The sequence below is a fragment of the Triturus cristatus genome, chromosome 4_1 (genome assembly GCF_964204655.1).
Source record: "Triturus cristatus chromosome 4_1, aTriCri1.1, whole genome shotgun sequence".
NCBI lineage: Eukaryota > Metazoa > Chordata > Amphibia > Caudata > Salamandridae > Triturus > Triturus cristatus.
The window spans coordinates 1,210,866,440-1,210,887,585 of NC_140585.1; the positions used below are offsets into that span (position 1 = coordinate 1,210,866,440).

Genomic DNA, 21,146 nt, shown 5'->3' on the forward strand with positions numbered 1-21,146 from the left:
CGCAAACCATATACTAAGTAAGTGGTATAAGAACCACTGTCACGAACACAGGTTAGGCCTAGGCCTAGGGAATCGCTGGGCCTACACTATACTACCAATGGTTAGAAAGTGGGAGGCCCACGGGATTCAGGTGCAGAGTGGAAACACTCACGCGTAATGCGTAAAAGTCGATAGAATAGTAGTAATTAGAAATTAAGAGTTTTAGGACACTTCGGAAGGAACTAGGAGTTAGAGACTTGGAAACTAGACACTAGGATAGTCAATACCCTTGTGAGCACCGGAGTACTCAAGTTACCTAGCCCACGGGCTGCGGGTGAATAGGTGTGAACTTGCGTCGGGTTTCGTCGTCGACTCCTATGGATGCCTGAAGAAAGATGCTGACAGGCAGTCAGTGAAGAGTGTCCGGTGGATTCCAAGGCTGGAATCAAGAAGAAGGATACCTGCAAGCAGAGGGGACAGAGTCTAGGTCACCAGCCAGGAGCCGGGAAGGAACCAGGAAGGAACCAGGCGATGTCGTGAAGATGCAGGTGAAGGGGTGAAGCTTGTCACAGCAGCCACGGGTACCAGGAGGCGTCGAGGATGACCAGAACCAGGAGGTGAGCTGTCCCACGAAGGCTCTTGCTGTCGGTGGCGTCGATGTCGAGTTAGGACCCAACAAGCCTTGACAAGCGTAACCCACGCAGGATGGAGGACTTGCTTCTGTCGCAGACCAGGAAGGTCTGGGGTGCTTCCCTTTCACAGGGGAGCTGGTGCCAGTCTGGAGGAGCCGGACCTGCAAGGCAAAGTTGAAGGTTCGTCGTCACAGGGGTCACTGCAACCGGACAACACGTCGAGCAACTCAGGTGCAGAAGGGCCCCACGCAGAACACTTGAAGTGTGGGGAGCTGATCTTCTTTGCAGATGGTGCTCGGGATTGGGGCTTCTCAATTCCCCAAGCACAGCCTCGAGGAAGCCTCAGAAGTCGCGCTAGTCAGTTACTAGCCACTTTTCCCAAGTCGCCGGTCCCACGTCCCTCGTCGCCTCCACGGGTCTCAGCTTTGCTGTAGATGTGGATCTGGTTCAGAGGTGTCTGGAAGTCACGGCGCTGGTCAGTCTCTGCAGTCGTCCCTCGTAGGATCAGTCGCAAAGCAAGCAGCGGTCGCTGGATGGTGCCTGGTTGCCCAGGGTGGTCATTCCTTGGCCACAAGGGAGATTCTTCAGTCTTCTTCCGTAGTCGAATGTCGAAGGTCCAGAGTTTCTGTTCAAGATGCAGGTTCAGGATAATCTAAAGTCCTAAGGACCCAGCTCCCACTCTTATACTAATCTGGGGGGCTGGTTTACCTGCTAGGTCCCTCCTATGGGTGGGACCAGGGAGGGGGGTGGTTACACCCCTTTCCCTTTGTCCAGTGTCGCGCCAGGACTGGGGCTGGAGTGTCCCAGCACCGGTTTGAACTGGACTATGCATGGAACACCTTGTGTGCCCCAGGCAGTGTCTCGTTTCATTCACCCCTCCCTGCCCCAATACACTAAGTCCTGTCTAGGGTGGTGCTAGCACCTCCTAAGGCAGGAAACCTATTGTCCAAGCCTACCTCGCTGGAAGGACTCCCAGCAGCAGGAGGTCAGACTTGTGTCTGTGGCAGCAGCATCCATTTTTTGATGCTGGGGCTCTGGTTAACTTTAACCGGGTAGTATGATTTTAACATGTCTTCTCCCTCTAGAAGGGAGGAATACTATCCTCATCGCCAGAAATGGTGTGGGGGTAGTATTCCACAGTGTTAGACACCTTACACGACATGTTTCGATAAAGCCAAACCATAGTTACCATAACCGCGAGGATTATAAGGCACTTTAAGAGTATATGGTAGGCGATATCATAAAACAGCTATAAGGACATGGTTCCGAAAGCTGCAGACAGGCTCAGCTCATGCTAGAGCACCATCTCACATGTTACCAAGCACTCTGCCTTCAGGATTGTTAAGGCCTGCCATAGGAGTGACTGATAAGTACACATGTGTCTATATATAAGGTAGGTATAGGAATACTACGCCTAAGCAAGGGGTGTTTACACGACCTTGCCCCAGCTGAGTGATCAGCCAGTTGTGTCATAATGGAAGGCCAGTCAGGGGTGGCATAATACATGCTGCAGCCCCTGGTAGGCCGAGGGTACACCTAGGCCCTGGGTACCTAAGGTACACTGTACAGGGACCTATAAGGTGATCCTTACCAATTGGGTTATGTACCTAAAGTACATAGTATGAATTTAGAGAGAGAACAGCTGGGCTGTGGGTCTGATTAGCAGGCCCACAGCCACATCTAAGTCGAAAACCAGTGAAGCAAAAGCAAAAAGTGTGGGTGAACATAGAAAGCAGACCCTACTCTCCTACAACGCGCAATGTCAGCAGTTCTGCGCGTTGGAATTTCCAAGGCCGCACTCGCTCGGAGACGCTTTTCGTCACGAGTGGAGTTGCAGTCTGTTGTACGCCTTTCCGCCTATACCACTTCTGCCCAGAGTGCTGAAGAAGATCAGGCGCGACCGGGCCCAAGTTATCTTAGTGGCTCCGGAATGGGCACGAAGGTTCTGGTATCCCGAGCTACTCAGTATGTCAATCGATCCTCTGATACGACTGCCTCTTCAGGAGGACCTTCTGTCGCAGCAGCAGGGGACGGTCCTCCACCTGAACCTGTCCAGCCTCCACCTCCATGTGTGGAGATTGAGCCGCGGCAGTTGATGCCATTTGACTTGCCTCCTGAAGTCTGTGATGTCATTCTGGCAGCCAGGCGTCCCTCCACAAAGACGGTATACGCCTGCCGGTGGAACAAATTTGTGGCATGGTGCACAGCAAAGGCTGTGGATCCCCTTTCCGCCCCTCTTTCTGAGGTTCTACTCTTTCTTCTTTCTTTGGCCCAGCAGGGCTCTGCTCTGGGCACCTTGAAAGGTTATCTTGCTGCCATCTCTGCCTTCTTACGGCTTCCTGATCAGCCTTCTCTTTTCAAGTCCCCTGTTGTTTCACGTTTTCTGAAAGGCATTACTCACATGTTCCCTCCTGTCCCCTTCGTAATGCCTCAGTGGGACTTGAATCTTGTTCTGACCTTTCTGATGTGCGCTCCTTTTTAGCCTCTTCAGAGTTGTCCCATTCGTCTTCTGACCCTGAAAACTGCTTTCCTGGTAGCTATCACCTCGGCTAGACGGGTGAGTGAGCTCCAGGCTCTGTCATCTAAGCCTCCCTTTATTTCTGTTCATCCGGACAAGGTTGTCCTCCGGCCTCGTCCTTCTTTTCTACCGAAAGTGGTGACCCCATTTCATCTCGGGCAATCTGTCACGTTGCCCACCTTCTTTCCGCCTCCGCATCCCTCAAAAGAGGAGGAGAGGCTCCACCGTCTGGACCCAAAAAGGGCGCTGTCCTTTTATTTGGACCGCACCAAACAGTTCCGGGTGGACGACCAACTTTTTGTTGGATACGTAGGAGCTAAGAAGGGGAAAGCGGTACACAAATGGACCATCTCGCGTTGGGTTATGTTGTGTATTAAAATGTGTTACTCCTTGGCAAAAAAGGACCCCCCTGTTGGATTGAGAGCCCATTCCACCCGGGCCACAGCAGCTACTACTGCCCTGGGCCGGGGAGTTCCCTTGCGGGACATCTGTCAGGCGGCGACGTGGGCTTCACTGCACACGTTTGCCAAGCACTATTGCCTGGACAGCCAAGTCCGGAGAGACGGCTTCTTTGGCCGTTCTGTTCTCCAGGACTTTCTGGTGTGATCTTGGTTCGCAGACCCACTACCGGGGTTGGTATTGCTGGGGTATCTATTCTAAGGTGAGGAATCTAACTAACGTGTTTCTTTCAGATGAACAAGTTACTTACCTTCGGTAACGATGTATCTGTAAGAAACATTAGTTAATTAGATTCCTCACCGACCCGCCCATCCTCCCCGTTCTGCGAACTGACATCTAGGGTTAAGGCTATCCTTTTCAGGGCCCTAGATTTTTTGGCACCAGTGTCGGTCTCTTGCATGGCTCTGCATTCCTGGCGCCGAAAGCTATGTACAAGAACTGACGTCAGCGCGCGAGGGCGGCGTCTAAGTACTCCGAAAACGTCATTCCGGCGCACGACGCCGACGACGGACGCGGAGCTGCAGACGACGCCTAGCGACGCACAAGGGGTATTGCTGACGAAAAATCTTTCCGGATCCAGCATGACGCCTGGGGATATTCTAAGGTGAGGAATCTAACTAACTAATGTTTTTTACAGATACATCGTTACCGAAGGTAAGTAACTTGTTCTTCATGTTGTTTGTCTTTCTCTGGCAGCAGCACCGATAGATGGAGGGCACTCATTAACCTGCGTGTATTTACAGGTCTGGCTGAACAGCGCAACTGTCACCTAACCGTATAACCTACACTAATAATATTCTACAGTTTTTTTCTTCAACTCAAATACATATTCATTCCGATGCTGTTTATTTGTAATGCTTCACATTAGAAAAAAATATTACTTTAAAGCCAGACCTGTTGGAATTTGCCAATGTTTGTCTTATTGGCCATTGGGTTCCAGGGATAGAGAACATGTTAGAAAAGGCTCAATTCAAACAGAGAAAGGGTTTGAGGTACAAAGGTGACATATGCCAAGCAGAGACCTGAAGGGAAATAACAATGGGACAAGTAGTGATCCAGTTTGGATAAACTATTGTTTTGAGTAGTTGCTGAAGGACTAGAAGTTTGACTTAAACATACTTGATACAGTTAAATCCCAGTAAAGTCTGCCGAGATCTCAAACTGACACTCCATAGTTTGTCTAGCCCTCCAAAAAGGCCATGAAGCGGATGAACCTGTCAATAGTATTTGCAAAATCTGTCTGCCACTTTGGAGAGATGCCAGTCATACGGAAAGGCCCCCTACTACACAAGATAACTCATTTCCTTTTAACTACAGCGACCCAGATATTGATTTTTGGGGGATTCTTTTGACTCGTATTTCTTTGCAAATCATATCGAACAGGTTCCCTTCATGTGTCACGCATCTATTTATCCCTATCAGGTCTTGCAAAAACAGCAATGTGATTGTGTATCTTTGGCGGGACACTCCTTCATCTCGTGGATATCCCACAATGCATTTTACACATCTCCATCTCTGTTCATTAAGTGCATGATCGTTTGAGAGCCCCATCATGGCTAACCCAGTACATACGAAACTGGGCCAGCGCTTGGTGTGGTTCAGAGGTGAAAGTCTGACATGGTGTAAAGCGACTCCCGAGGCACAGAAGGTATTAGCCACCTGCACCAAGATTGCCCCAGTTAAAATGATTTGGGGGTTTTGCCATATTAAACGAGACATGACTTTTCTCAAGTAAGCAAACGAAAATAAACAAAGAAAAATGAGCAAGCAGCTGTTTTTGTGGGAATGGCAGCATAACATTAATTGTGTTTTATTTGACTTGATTTAATTAAGCTACAAAGACACTGCCCCATGTTAAACAATGAGTACCATAGCAGGTACAGTCCCTGATAAGGTGGTAAGGAGTCTTATATTCGTTCATCTTTTTAGTTATGTTTCATGCGATTTCCTCACATGTATTTCCGCATCAAGTGTATGAACCTTGTTTTTTTATAAAGCATATCAAAAACGCTTCTCGTTTTGCTTGAGAGAGGCAACAGTGATACATTCTGGCAGAGAGCTAGAAAGATACGTGTTTCTTCTACAGTACTTATGTAGTTCTCAAAGATCTTGCCGTGAGGTTGGTTACAACCAGTCTTTCAAGCAGGGTCGGACTGACCGCTAAGACAATCGGGCAGTGCCCGAAGGGCTGTTCTGACAGGTCAGTGTGTGCGCCAATTCTATGGCTGTTTGTGAGCCTGTTTTATGGTCTACTAGGTCGATTTTTAACTGCTGATTTTCTTGATACTACCACAAACGTTGCCTTCAGCAAGTTTAAATGCATACACTCTTGGATATTTTGCAAAACTCCTATAGAGGATGTCTTTGCAAGTTCAAAATTTACCCAGTTTGCAAAACGGGCCATGTTTTTGCTCTCTAACTGAGGCCCTTTTATTTTGTGCTACACAACACCGGTGCCTCTTTTCTGATCCTGTCCGACCCTGTTTTCAAGCTGAGCAGAAAGGTGACACATAGTCCATACTTACCATGTGAGGTACCTCCTTACAGCCTGATTAGCAAATGATATCCCCTATCTCAGAAAACTCTGTATCACGTAATTAGAACAGAAAAACAATACAACTCTTGTGCATTTTTCATTACTTCAGTAGGGTACCACTAACTATTTCACTGCATATCCCATTATGTGAGCTCGCGCAGGGTTCCAGTCCATCGGCGCCCATATGTGCTGTAGATTCACTTGAGAGAAATTAGCCTTCTCGATGTCTTTCCAAGTCTCTCTGACGAGATGACATCCACAGAACACAGTCTTCCAAGTAGTGTTGTAGACATGTTGGAAGAAGAAGCTCCACGTAGACTTGTCCGCCGTCACATGTTCCAGAAAATAGAATACTCCACCCTAGAAGGAAAAGCTGTGCATCAGAAAATGTTTTTGCAGTATTTATTTTTTCTCTTTGCTGATTTTTATTTCCATCCTCAAAGTACCTGTCAATTAACCGGTAACAGCATAATGGCTGTAATGAGGAGCCACTAGGTATTGCATTTACCTGTTTATAAATTTATATTATTTTATAGAGGCGTATGGATACCTGAATTGTGGTACACAACACTGAAACAATTATACATTGCAACAGTGATCTGTAAATCGGCAAATCCCCTTCCACCTGGACATGGTGGCTTCTATGATAAAACTGTGTAAAAGGAGAGATAAAGCAAAGGAGTACAGAACACCCAATATCGTTGCAATTCAATTGTGATTCATTAATTCATTTGCACCTAGTTATCTAGCTTAAAGAATAACATTTCTGGTGTCTGCTTTGTGTGTTCCTAGGTCCCCGGGGCCAGCTCTTCCCTGCTGCTCGCCCTGCCAGGACCTCCCTGAAGATTCCCATCCGTTTTTTATGCTCCTCGCTCTCCTTCTAAACTCGTTTTACCTTGCAGGCTCCCTTTAACCATCCTTTCTTCTTCTAACTCTCTAACTCTCTTTTACTTTGCAGTTTCCCTAAACTCTTTCTCTTCTTTTAACCGGTTTTTACTTTGCTGGCTTTCTTTAACCATTCTTGCTCCACCTAACTCTTTTTCACATTGCAGGCTCCTTAACGATTTTCTCCTTAAAACATGCTTTTCCACTCTAAACCTTACCGCATTTTCCTTCAAGGCTAACCTCTTTTTCAATGCCAGCTTATTTGCCCACTCTCTCCATCCCTTTGACTCTGCCCAACGTCCCACCTGCCTCCCAGAAAACCTACTTAATGGAGGCCGCAGTCTGACCATGCAGCAGACGCCCTTAGTGGGTGTGCTGCTGGTGCGCCCAAGGTGCCTGGACTGCACCTGGCACTCGGACCCCTGATCCCCCACCCATTCACGAAACACCAGGATCGAACTCCTAGCCCTTAAAACCGGACAACACAACAACAACTTCAACCACTCCTCCCCTTGATCAATAGTAGGACTCTTCTCCTGCCACCACTGCTGCTTCCATTGCAACACAGACTTTAATTATCTCCAGATTCCTCACCAATCCCACTCTCCTCCTCTTTTCTGAAGAAAATGAAAAGGTCTTATAAAAAGATCCCAGGTGGGATGAGTTTTGGTGGCAGTGGCCCAAACTCCTCCTTTTACCAGTGGCCGACGCGAATCACCAGCACCCCCCCCCCCCACACACACACTCTTAGATTTGGCTGCCGCGGGCGCCAAATGCAGGAGCCACCACAGGCAACCTAAGGCCTAGCTACACAACTGAATCCAGGACTGCCACCACATCTCCAAACTACATGGAAGTTCACAGCCTGTTGGGACATATAGGTCATCATTAGGAGGCTGCCGTATAGTGTGTATTCTGCTCATTCTGAGCCTCTTTCGAGACAGTGCCATTGCTCACCAAGAACCGTTAGCACGGGCAGGTTTGGAGTATCGCTCCCCCATGCTCCCAGCGTCTTAAATGGCAAGCCACACCTCCAGCTATGCTTCCTGACACCATTCTCTATTCTTTCCAGATGCATTGACACATTTCCATATGAATCAGGAGTTTGTTCTGCTTTCTTTTCCCTCCCTGTGTCCTTGCATGCAGAGTGGACTTTGCATTCTTTGGATGTCAGGTGATCATATAGGTTTGTTTTAGTTGGACAGAACCAAATATATTTTCACAAGACGGGCTGTTCGTCAGTTATGGTGGTTGGTGCCTCATAAAATAAGCCTGTCTCCGGACTGTAGCTATCAGTAGTGCAGCAGGAGAAGTGGGCAGATGTTCAGGATTGTGAAGTTACACAGTTATAGTTGTCTTGTACTAAACAGCCTTGATTGCACTGGCCCCATTGCTGCACATGGCAGGGACAGATCCCATCATTCCCACGTTCAAGACAGAGTGAAAATGAGAAATAATAAAATAATAAAGAGCAGACTCGAGCAGGCAACTTCGCAAAAACGTAAATACAGATACGATTAATGGTAACACGTGTTTTTCACCCTCCTGCCTCTTATGTTTCACTCCAGGGTGTCTTACCTGTCTTTGTTGCTGCAGCACGTGCTACAAAGTTCATCCAAAACAAACTAGTTGCTTATGAAAAATAAGATGGAGTCCTTCGCCCCAGGAGAATCGAGCAAGTTAATTTGGAACTAAGTTCACACGGCAGTGCCAAAGGAAAGAAAGAAAACACCCTCCAGTCTGAAGATTTTTAAATTGTAAAAAATCAAGTTACAATTGTGCTTCTTTTTCTTGATGAATGAAACTATTCTAAACTAAATAAACCCACGTGTGGATGGATTTTTCACAGAGGGTTAACAGCATAGTCTTTAGCATCCAAAAACAAAGTGCACTTAATTCCTGGTTCCATATTGTACAGTTTCTTCAATATAACAAAGGTGTGGAAAGTGCTAAAACCTAATAGCACGTTTTCACCTATTCTGCGCTGTGCAAACTCAAGTTTTCCACAGTTTTCCCACACACTTTTTGCCGACTTTACTTGACAATAATTGCGCAAGCAAAAACCTGCTGTGTGTGCACCAGTCAGAATCCTGATTCGGAAGCAAAACGTAATTTGCACCCAAGCAGGCCATTCAGATTGAGCCATAAATCTTTCAACAGATTTCCGTTTAGAATAGTGAAATGTTTGACTAACCTTACACTTTTATTCCTGTACTGTAATCTCCAAGATGGCGGCTTAGCTGTTGCGATATTTCGTTTACATAAAAGAAGGCACTCACATAGTGGCTGGAGAATACCTTCTACTGAGTTTGCCATTTTATGGAATCGGCGTTTTGGGGCACAATTTATGAGACTCGCAAATAGTGATATCTGTGCAATCTATGTGTACAAGGCCTCTTGCAAATGGGAAAAGTAGTCTGAGTTCCGAGGAGCTAGTCCTGCAGAATTCAGAACTTTTGTTGCAGGTAGAATGCAATGCGAGAAGCAGAAAATAAAATGGTATTTAAAATACCATTTTATTTTCTGCTTCTCGCGCTGCGAGAAAGCAGACGGCATTGGTAGCAGCCCGGTTGGGGGCGGGCGGGAGTTAAGCCTGGTTGTGGGCGGGCAGGTGGGCGGGTCAGGGAGGAGTGGCTTCCACCATTCTGTGTGCCCGGACTGTTTGGTCGGCCCTGGGGCCGACCAAAGCAGTCATGCTCACTGTACATTTTTTCTATGTAGGCTACATGCAGCCTACATAGAGAAAATGGCATCCCTACTGGTGCCCGGGACTCCTCACCAATCACAACGCTGCGGGAGGGAGCTGCATCATGCCTGTTCCTGTTGAGAATGCCGGAGGGACCCTGGGCCAAGAGCAGAGGCGGCGGCGCCGCGGTACGACCCAGTCAAGTAAGAAGTTTTGTTTTTATTTTACTTTTAATTTTAAACCCATAGCCCCCCCACCCCCGCAAACACCCCCCCTGCCCGCATTGGTGCCAACGCACAGCCCCCCCCGGGAGTATTGCCGCCAATCTAAAGCGTTTTGTGTCTGTTTTTCAGCTTCTCTTGTTCTCCCCCCCACCCCCACCCTGCAGCAGCCGGACATATCCCCGTTTTAGAAATGATGAACAGGGCTCACCTCACTCCTGTCAATAAGTGCATGTGAGAGAGTCTTGGGCAGCATGTTAAAAGATCTGCCTTAATAATTGTGTTTTTTCATAAAGGGAAGGTTTTTTTGTAGGCTCAGCCCCCTCTCTGCCCCTTATCACTCCGTTTTCCTATTTATGACCATCCGGTTGGTGGGGGTGAGTGGAGGGTGTTCTGGGGCTGCCCCCAGCTGACACCACCACTGGATAAGGTACTTCTGACATTACGGGTAATAGCGGGGCGGGGGGGAGGGGAAAGCAGCCCCATAAACACTGGATGCCAGACTCAGGCAAGTTATTTTCACCCCTGCTGTGTAGAGTGCGCGCGCCGTGTGATCTGCTGCAGATGAGTTTTCGGGGAGGTAGGTCTGGAGCCTGGGAAGTTACTGAGTGAGGGGGTTTTGTTCCCTCCTTCTGTTTGCAATGTAATTTTGGTGTAAGGCGCCGAGCTGCCAACTTTAGAGCTTGTAAACAAGGTTCAGGTTTCAGCGTCGGACTGTTACACATTCTGTGATTCTGGGCAAATCACTTACCCTCTCCTGCCTCATATACACTTTGAATGTATCCCTGTGTAATGTAACTACATACCTGCCAATTTGTATATTCAGTTATTTTAGTGACAATTGCGCACCTCATGAGTGGAAATCACTTTTCACTCAGCTACAGTAACAGCTGGACTCTTCTACTCAGCAACCAATCTTACCTCAACATTTGAAACCGCTGCTTTAAACTGCCTGGATCTCACCCATTCAGAGGTCCGATATTCTGGCAACCTAGTCCCACTGAACTATCAAGATAGCACACTGTTTCAGAATGAACTATGCTTCACACTAGCCAACCAATCTGCAACCACAGCGAATATCTCACTGTTATGCTATACATAAATAGAATTCAAGAAAACATTTTCAAATACACTGTTCTCAGGGGTCTGATTTTATTGATTTAAGGCTTTGTGAATTACTAAATGAAACATCTATCGATATGTCCCTGTATAGTAAATACAGGTGTGTCATTTGTATGTGGCCCGCCGTTTTGAAAGCTGTCATGTCTCCGCACAGACCTCTTCATTATGCCTGCACCCCTACAACTGAAACTGCTGTATTCTGAAGCTAGCCACGTACCATCTTCTATTGCTGCTCAGTTGCGTGAGTGCTGGGGCTTATTTGACATAAATATTTCGTATCACTAATCCGAGTTTTGATTTATAGGTGGAAACACACCTGCTAGGAACAGAAGGTATTAATCCTTCATTGTGCACCCTCAGGTCAATATTCATGCCCTCATTAATGGTAGTTAGTGTATGATAGATTGCCGCCCTGACACTCGGAGGCCAAGTTTTGAGTCACTTCTCGCTGAACTATGTTGGGGCCAGTTTTCTTAATGGAATGTAGAAATTCATAGACCGATAAACGCGCGTGCTCAGGTATTCAGCCCTGTTTGCAATCCATGTCTGCGTATTTATTCTTCCACAAAGCTTAGTCACTCAAGTAAATAATACCTTGCTTGATGATCGAATTGCTTGTTCAGCACCAAAAAGGGGGTCATTTATCTAAGTTGGCAATCCTGCCGATATGTACAAGCAGCAGTTTGTGTCACTCTTCAGTTTCCAGAGGTGCTTCGCTGTCCAGGGGGTAGGTACTGGACTGGTAGACATACTCTTACAGTACAGAGCACACAGGTACTTGACCAGGGGTAGACATGATCTGACAGTACAGCGGATACACCACACAAGATGCTGCATCTGTGAAAGTAAGGCTGCCCAGTCTAGGTATCGCATTCATGTGGCAGTGAAATGACATGAAACATCACTTGATGACACGCACACGTGAGATATGATGAATATGTCGGTAGAATAATGTAGATTATTGAACAGGGTCAGTCTGGTGTTTTGAATTTGTGATACCCCCCACCCCCTCTCATAGACCAAATGTTGTCTACTGGAGTAATAATAATATTAAAATGGACCTGTCTGTATTTTTTAATATTGACTGTGATGGGTTTACAATACTGGTCATTGATAGGGCTTTCAGGAGTAAGTCTGCTGGTATAGTTCATGTATGTCTTGCCCTACTGGCAGCCGTGAGTGGTCTTTCGGTAGTGGGTAGTGAGTATTAATTACCCGAGGCTGTTGACCAGAGTGCTATGTATATGAAGCCTTCCAGGTAACCAGTGGGAAGGGTGCAAATGTGACTTTCTTTGACAAATGGTGTCTCCCTCATTGAGCAAGGGGTGAGTGGAACGCAGCAAAAGTCAAAATCCCGGGTTCTGGGCTGTTCTCGCATCCTCTATTCTGTCTGATTCGTGTCTGGCGCGCATTTTTTATAACACTTTGCTGGTAAAATACGCAAAGATTGTCCTCTATAACTCATGAAAATTGGCAATTTCTTAAATGATAAATATTTCAATCATATTGCTTTATTAACCTTCCTGCCTCCTCAAGTTTGCTTGAAAATGCACCATTTGTCCACTATCTATTTCAAAATGTTCTCGGGGGTGGGTAAGAATCCCCCAACCCCCCCTTAAGTTGTTCAGGCTAGCTCGCCATAATGCACTACGGCCTCACCACTTTCAAATGTCACCAGCCGCCACTGATTACAAGGCTGTATTATTGCTTGGCTGGGTTTTACACCTATATCAAAAGCACTGAAGAAGGCCGGTCTGCTTGAGGCAAGGACCCAAGTGCGAGCCGGAGACATGTGAATCCCCTTTTTAGACGTCACATCAGGATAGATATGCTGAGGCCCCAGAAGAATATCTGTAGCCTTGGCACCTTTGGAGAAAGATACTACAGAGAGGGGCTTCCCTGCTCTTACTGGCTTTACTCACATATGCTTAGGGATATTAAAATACAGAATACCTGCTAGAAAATCGCTTGCAGGGCATAGATGAGGGTTGTATGATAGTACAACGTATGACTCATCAACGCATGCCTGAACCACGCGGTCTCAACTACGCCTGCGTCTTTCCCATGCATGCCTTAACCACGCAATTTTGTGCTAAAGACGTGATTAGTAAAGGAACATGTGTGGCAAAGATCACACCCTCGCCCTGAAAACTGTCCCTTTTCCCCCACCTCGCCCAAAGCCCTAAAAATTGACCACATGCCCCAAAACCTACCCAAGTCCCCCTGACTTGAGCCCTAAAAACTGATTCCTACACCTAAAAACTACCCCGGCCCGGCCCAGCCCCCCTGCCCTGAGGCTTAAAACTGCCCCCAGTCCTGAAAACTGTCCCTTTCCCCTGCCCAGCCCTGAGCTCTAAAAACTGCCCTCCCACCCTAACAAGCATTGGCATAGACAATAGGTCTCGCCTCTGGGACCTTATAAGTGTTTAGACATGCAACAGTTGATGTTGTTGCACCTAGGATATTGTACTGCACAACTAAATACTTATAAGGTTCCATGGCGAGACCTATTGGCTATGCCAATGCTTGTTTATAGTGAAATAGGTAAGAGTGGTGTTTAACAAATAACGTCAGAAGGAGTCCACAAGTTAAACACTCTCTGCTGACATCTGTGAATGTTCAGCTCATGAGTTTGAATTTTGCAAAGTCTTCAAGGTAGGTAACTTGTGTGATAGAAAAATGCCTTCTTGAGAGTACACATTCTGAGAAATAGAGTGCTGCAATATATAAAGCTAATTTTCAAAGAGCGAGAGCCAGGGAAAACCAGCACTATCTGTGCATCAAGCATTCCGGCAGACATTTCACATGTTAGTTGCATCCTTGATTTTAAACGGCACCAACAAACTCTAGTACGTCACTTTTTGAAAGAACATATCACACTGCCAGAGAGCTTTGGCATGGGGGAGAAATACCAATGTAGCTAGCATCTTTAATGGAGACCACTGCTGTCCAGCTTTTAGACTAAGCGCCCAGGGGCTTATTTACAAGCCCCTTGCGCCACTTTTGCGTCATTTTTAACATGGGAAAAGTGACGCTAAAGTGGCGCAAAGGGCTTGTAAATAAGCCCCCCAGTGCGTAAATTTTCCATACGAATGCCGCATTGACGCGCTGTAAAGCCTGTCCTTTTCGTTGTTAAATGGGTGCATTTGCAATGTTCGGGTTGGGACACTCAAAACATTTCCTATCAGTTGTTTATTTCAAATATTCTCCAGAAAATGTAATACACTTCTGAACTTAACTGAAAGAGAAGCACGCACGATTAATCTCATGCGGAGGCCTGCTGAAAATAATTAAACATTTCTCCCTGAGCTCAATGAAATTGTATTAGGTGCCATCCAGGGTCACGGAGGAGGAGGAGGGAGGAAGCAGAATGGACAGTGGGGGAGGGAGGGAAGGGAGCCCTCGGCCTGGTCGCCCCCACTCCTCCCGCCTGCTCCTTACCTGCTGGGCCTCCTGCTGCCGCCTGCCGCCTGAGCCACCACAGGGCCGCCGAGCGCCGCCACCGAGCCCCCAGGTTCCCGCCGCTTCCCACGAGACCCCGCCCTCCCGCCCGCCGATTGGATCCCGCGCTCCCCGCAGACCCTCCCTCCCGGCTCCCCTCTTAAGGGGACCCTCTCCTCTGCCCCAGGTGTGACCACTGTGCCCTCGGCCTGGTCGCCCCCACTCCTCCCGCCTGCTCCTTACCTGCTGGGCCTCCTGCTGCCGCCTGCCGCCTGAGCCACCACAGGGCCGCCGAGCGCCGCCCCAGCCGCCACCGAGCCCCCAGGTTCCCGCCGCTTCCCACGAGACCCCGCCCCCCCGCCCGCCGATTGGATCCCGCGCTCCCCGCCTCCCCGCAGACCCTCCCTCCCGGCTCCCCTCTTATGACGCCCCCAGAGCGACCGCGCAGCGGACGCGCGCAGCGGGAGCACCGAATGAGCGCCGAAGGTGCGCCAAAGGTAAGCCCGTCTGCGCCCGTCCGCGCCTGGACCGCACCCAGCGCCAGAACCCCTGGCCCCCGCAGAGGCCACCCCACCCGCCGGACTTACGATGCCGCCACCCTCAACGCACTCAACACCGGCCGAACCCCCGGGTGCTACCGAGCCACTCCGAGACGCACCCACGGACCCTTCAGCTGCCGCACCTGCAAGTTCACCTGCATCCGGACCCGCACCACACCAGCACCCGCCAAGCCGAACACCAGCAGCAACCACCTCAAGTGCATCCTGCTCAACACCCACTCCGTCCACAGACACGCCGTTCAACTATGGAACCTCCTCGACATCACAGCTCCTGACGTTGCCTTCCTCACGGAAACCTGGATGAACGACTCCTCAGCGCCCGACATCGCCATCGCCATCCCAGAGGGCTACAAGATCATCCGGAGAGACCGCGACAACCAGACTGGAGGAGGCATCGCCATCATCCACAGGGACACCATCCGTATCTCGACCAACGCCGACAACACCCTGACAACCGCCGAACACCTGCACTTCCAGATCCACACCGACCCCAAGACCACCCTCAGAGGCACCCTGATCTACCGACCCCCGGGACCACGCACTCAATTCAGCGAAGACATCGCCGACTTCATCAGCCCGCACGCCCTCCCCTCTGCCGACTACATCCTCCTCGGGGACATCAACTTCCACCTGGAGAACAACAACGACCGCAACACCACCACCCTGCTTGACAACCTCGCCACCCTCGGACTCAAGCAGCTGGTGACCACCCCCACCCACTTCGCCGGACACACACTCGACGCCGTCTTCTCATCCAGCAAAGACATCTCCTTCAGCCACGCCACAGGACTCCACTGGACGGACCACAGCTGCATCCACTTCACCTTCAAAAGACCCACGGTCCACCACCACCAGCAACAGGCTGCACGAAGAAGCTGGAACAAGATCACAGCCGAACAACTCACCGCATCCCTGAGCCAGCACCCTCCCGCCAGCTCACCGAACCCCAGCCAAGCCGCCGACAACCTCACGAAATGGATCTCCACCTGCACGGACAAGCTCGCGCCTCTGAGGACCCCACCCAGCAGACCCGGAAGCAAGAAGGTCCCGTGGTTCACCGACGAACTCAAGAGCTCCAAGAAGAACTGCCGAGCCCTCGAGAAAGCCTGGAGAAGAGACCCAACGCCGGACAACATGACTACCCTCAAGCTCGCCACCCGAATGCACCATCAACTGATCCACGCCACCAAGAAAACAGCATTCAAGGACCGGCTGGACAACAACGCACACAACAGCAAGGAACTCTTCAACATCGTCAGAGAGCTCTCCAACCCCAACGCCGGAACCAACGACATCACCCCATCGCAAGACCTCTGCAACTCCCTCGCCTCCTACTTCCACAACAAGATCGCTGACATACACAACAGCTTCAGAACACAACCAACGCTCCCCACGACCAAACCAACGCCCCCCACCACCACCCTCAACGCCTGGACACCGATCAACCTCGAAGACACCATCAGCACGATGAACTCCATCCACTCCGGATCCTCAACCGACCCCTGCCCTCACCACATCTTCAACAAGGCCGACGCTGTCATCGCACCCCACCTGCGGGACATCATCAACACCTCCCTCGACACTGCCACCTTCCCTGAGAGCTGGAAGCACGCCGAACTCAGCGCTCTACTAAAGAAACCAACGGCAGACCCCACCGAACTCAAGAACTACCGCCCCATCTCGCTCCTCCCGTTTCCAGCCAAAGTCATCGAGAAGACCATCAACAAGCAACTGGCAGCCTTCCTCGAGATGACTGGTTCCCTCGACCCTTCCCAGTCAGGCTTCCGGGCCAACCACAGCACCGAGACCGCCCTCATCGCCGCCACCGACGACATCCGAATCCTGCTGGACAACGGAGAAACAGCGGCCCTCATCCTCCTGGACCTCTCCGCGGCCTTCGACACTGTCTGCCACCGCACCCTAGTGCAGCGCCTCAGCAACGTCGGGATCGAGGAGAAGGCACTGGAATGGATCATCTCCTTCCTCACCGGAAGGACACAGAGAGTCCGCCTGCCCCCGTCAGATCAGAAGCCACGGAAATCATCTGCGGCGTCCCTCAGGGCTCCTCGCTCAGCCCCACCCTCTTCAATGTCTACATGAGCCCCCCTGCGGCCATCGCACGCCAACACAACCTGAACATCATCTCCTACGCCGATGACACCCAGCTGATCCTCTCCCTGACCAACGACCCCGCCACCGCCAGAGCCAACCTGCACGAAGGGATGAAAAACGTGGCCGAGTGGATGACGACCAGCCGCCTGAAACTGAACACAGACAAGACGGAAGTCCTCATCCTGGGCTCCTCACCCTCCGCCTGGGACGACTCCTGGTGGCCCCCCGCCCTGGGCAACGCACCCAAACCGACAGACCACGCACGCAACCTGGGCTTCATCCTGGACTCCTCCCTCTCCATGACCAGACAAGTCAACGCCGTCTCCTCGTCCTGTTTCAACATCCTGCGCATGCTACGTAAGATCTTCCGGTGGATCCCCACCGAGACCAGGAAAACGGTCACCCAGGCCCTCGTCACCAGTCGACTGGACTACGGCAACGCCCTCTACGCCGGTACCACCGCCAAGCTCCAGAAGAGACTCCAGCGGATCCAGAACGCCTCGGCGAGACTCATCCTCGACGTCCCCAGACGAACTCACATCTCCAGACACCTGAGAGACCTGCACTGGCTCCCGATCAACAAAAGAATCACCTTCCGGCTCCTCACCCACGCATACAAAGCCCTACACAACCAAGGCCCAACCTACCTCAACAGCCGCCTCAACTTCTACGCTCCCAAACGCCACCTCCGCTCGACCAGTCACGCCCTCGCAGCCGTCCCCCGCATCCACAGAGCGACAACAGGAGGAAGATCCTTCTCCCACCTGGCCGCCAAGACTTGGAACGCCCTCCCCACCGACCTACGCCTGACCCAAGACCACCTCTCCTTCAGGAAGAAGCTCAAGACCTGGCTGTTCGAGCAGTAGCGGACCCCCCCCCCCCCCCCCCTAGCGCCTTGAGACCCTCCGGGTGAGTAGTGCGCTTTATAAATGCCTATGATTGATTGATTGGTTGTTGAACACAAAAGAGCAACAACAGACAAAGGGGGCGGACGCAGTGTGAGGACGCACCAACAACAAGTGGATGGTAGTTTTAAAGCAGCATGTAGGCCCTGGAGGAGGGCTGGGAGAGTGCACTTAAAACAAGCTGGGTTTGTGATAAGCATCACTGACAGCTTGTAAAGCCCGTGCAGGAGAGGGCAGGAGGCGAGCCGCTCAAGCTGCAGCTTTCACTTCAACTCACCTTTCCAGCCCCAGTCGAGTTTGATGTGTCTGGGTCAGGGACCTTACTTTTTAGGTCTCGCCTGAGCCAGCGCTTTAGCGCTGCTCTCGCGAGAGCTTTTGTAAAAGGGGGATCTGGAAGTGCAAACCGGTGCCTTCAGGCCACCAACTACAGTGCATGTGCGCCGGGCGCGTGCACCATTTGGCAGCCTGCGTGATCATTTTGCGGCCGCTTTGATGTTCTCAGTGAGCCACGCGGCCACTGAGAACATCAAAGCGACCGCGAAATGATTACTTTCACTTTGCGTGCGTTCTTTCGTTGTGCTGCCGTGGCTGCCTGGTGAGCACTTGTTAGACCTGTGGGTGATGAGCACGGGCAGGACCCGACCCCCTGCATACAGGCAAGAATGCTGCCGCGCACAGAAGCATGTCTCATTGTGTAAGGTAACTGGTGCTTATGTAAAGCTATCCAATACCTTTGAGTCGAGTTCGCGCTATATAAAACTACAAAAAGATAAAAATAATAATGATTCAAGTCATACAGCGACAGAAAGCCTCTCAGGTCCAGTCCTTTGACTTCACGGCGCTTTTTGCATGGATTCTCCCCCCCTGGGGGCCTGTGATGTCCATGCACTTAGCAGAGTCAAAGTGCACTTGTCTAGATGTCAGATCCCGTTCCACCCCTCACTTCCTCCTCTCCGGGACAGCAGCAGATGTGCGCCGGGCAGCCAGACGGACCATATGGCGACACGTGCCCCCAGGGACGCAGGAGCCCTCCACCCATCTCAGCTCTCTGAGGGGCGAGAGCGGGGCAGGAGGCAGCCCTCGGTGCCACTGGAAGATGGGCTGTGGTTTCTTCCTCCGGGTGCGCGAGAGACAGATGTCATTAAAGATGTCTTCAGCGAGCATAGATCACGATGCAAGCTCCCGTCTGATTAGGTTACAAATCAACCCACGAGGAAAGCTCTTAATAACTCACATGCCGCATCCTTCGCTCCAGAACTGCGCTTTTAAAATTATGAACCTTCCGATGAAGTCAGAATATTAAAACCGGAGAAGAATTAATGTCTGATGAAATGAAAACGGTGACAATTTCAGTATTTCACAAAATAACTCTGAAACTTTAACCCACAAAACTGAGAAAGATATATATGTAATGTAAATACTCTTATATAACGAGCATTGGCATAGCCAATAGATCTCGCTTTTGGGACCTTATAAGTGTTTAGCCATGCAACAGTTGCATAACTAAATACTTATAAGGTCCCAAAAGCGAGACCTATTGGCTATGCCAATGCTTATTTATTATTCATGGTGACACACTCCCCCTGCCTGTGACTATCCTAAGCAAGCTCACAGGCCCTCTTTAAAAGTATTCGTAATAAAAAAGCTGCAGGAGGAATGTGACTGTACTGATGAATACCCCTGCAACTACTGAACTCAAAAACACACTGGTGAGTGATGCATCAACAGGATATTACTGTAACCCTCTGATCATGCACATTCAAAGGATACTGCTCACTTGCGCATGCTTAGTGTGGGGTAATAGATGACAGATGAGTAAACTCACATAGACACGACTTCCGTGCACATGCTCAGTGTATGTTTATTACATATGACCCGTTCAGACGAGATACAGTATATTCAGATGAATGGTTGCGAACATCCGCCCCTTCACTAATCAGGAAGATGCAACTTTTTACTATATCGCATTTTAAAAAGGGGAGGGCATTTTTTCCACTTCACATGTTGCCTCCAGTCGACACATTTACACATACATAGGAAAAATGCATAAAGTTAAAGCACATAATTGCAGGGTCTGGAATCAAACCGCTGGCGCTGAGATTTGTGAACTGTTCTGTGCATCAATCAGAAGACAGGGTACACAAGCCATCTAAAAATCCAAACATAAATGTTGCCCAAAAGCATGCTTGAAATACGTGCAGCGGCATGCTCAAAAGATAAGGTAAAAGGGCATCTAAAAATCCAAATACAAAATGAAATGCGTGTGTTGGGAGAATAGCTAAAGGACAAATAGTGTACAATGTGAGGAAAAATACTGGCACAGGAACATTCACAAAACAAATGTATGGGCTGCTAATAAAACAAGCAGGAAGTGGGATAAGGGAGGTGGGTAGGCGGAGAGAGGCACGCAGGCTGACAAATGGTGTGCACTTTTGTGGCCGTTTTGATGTTCTCAGTGGCCACGCGGCTCACTGAGAACATCAAAGCGGCCGCGAAAGTGATCACGCAGGCTGACAAATGGTGCGCGGGCCCGGCGCACATGCACTGTAGTTGGGAGGCCTAAAAAGCCACTAGTCTGCACTTCCAAATCCCGCTTACTAAAACTCTCGCCAGAGCAGCGCTAAAGCGCTGGCTCAGGCAAGACCTAAAAACTACCCAGACCCCTGCACCCACCTTGAGCCCTAAAGCCTGACCCCTACTCCTGAAAACTATGCCCAACCTCATCCTGCCCTGAGCCGTAAAACCCAGCCCCCTGCCCTATAAACAACCTGACCCCCGAGTTCTAGAAACTATCCCTTGAAGTACTGGGAATTTTAAGCCCAGCGGTGCAGGGGAACACACCCTAAGACTTCGGGTTCTTCCTGTTTCAGACCTACAGAAACACAGAGTCTTCTGGGTGAAGTCAAAGATCAGTTTATTGGCTGCAGACCAATTACAGGTATCCTAGAAGTACAACAGCGTGTATGTTCTCAGGAGACTGCTTAAAGTTACAGAAACGAGCTTCTCCTTAAATACAAAATATCATGCTTCAGGCACACATTCCTTGTTTTATGGCATGGTCATTCATATGTATACATTACAAACGAAAAG

At 49.7% G+C, this 21,146-nt stretch overlaps 1 protein-coding gene across 1 annotated transcript in view; it reads right to left on the reverse strand.

The window, feature by feature from the left end:
- Window positions 1–4,011: 4,011 nt before the first annotated feature.
- Window positions 4,012–21,146, reverse strand: part of LOC146856415 (thiol S-methyltransferase TMT1A-like) — a 58,034-nt gene continuing 40,899 nt past the window's right edge. Inside the window, exon 2 of the mRNA XM_085654547.1 lies at window positions 4,012–6,484. Within this exon, the coding sequence (XP_085510673.1) occupies window positions 6,248–6,484 (237 nt within the window). The 3' untranslated portion in view covers window positions 4,012–6,247. The remainder of the gene's footprint in view (window positions 6,485–21,146) is intronic.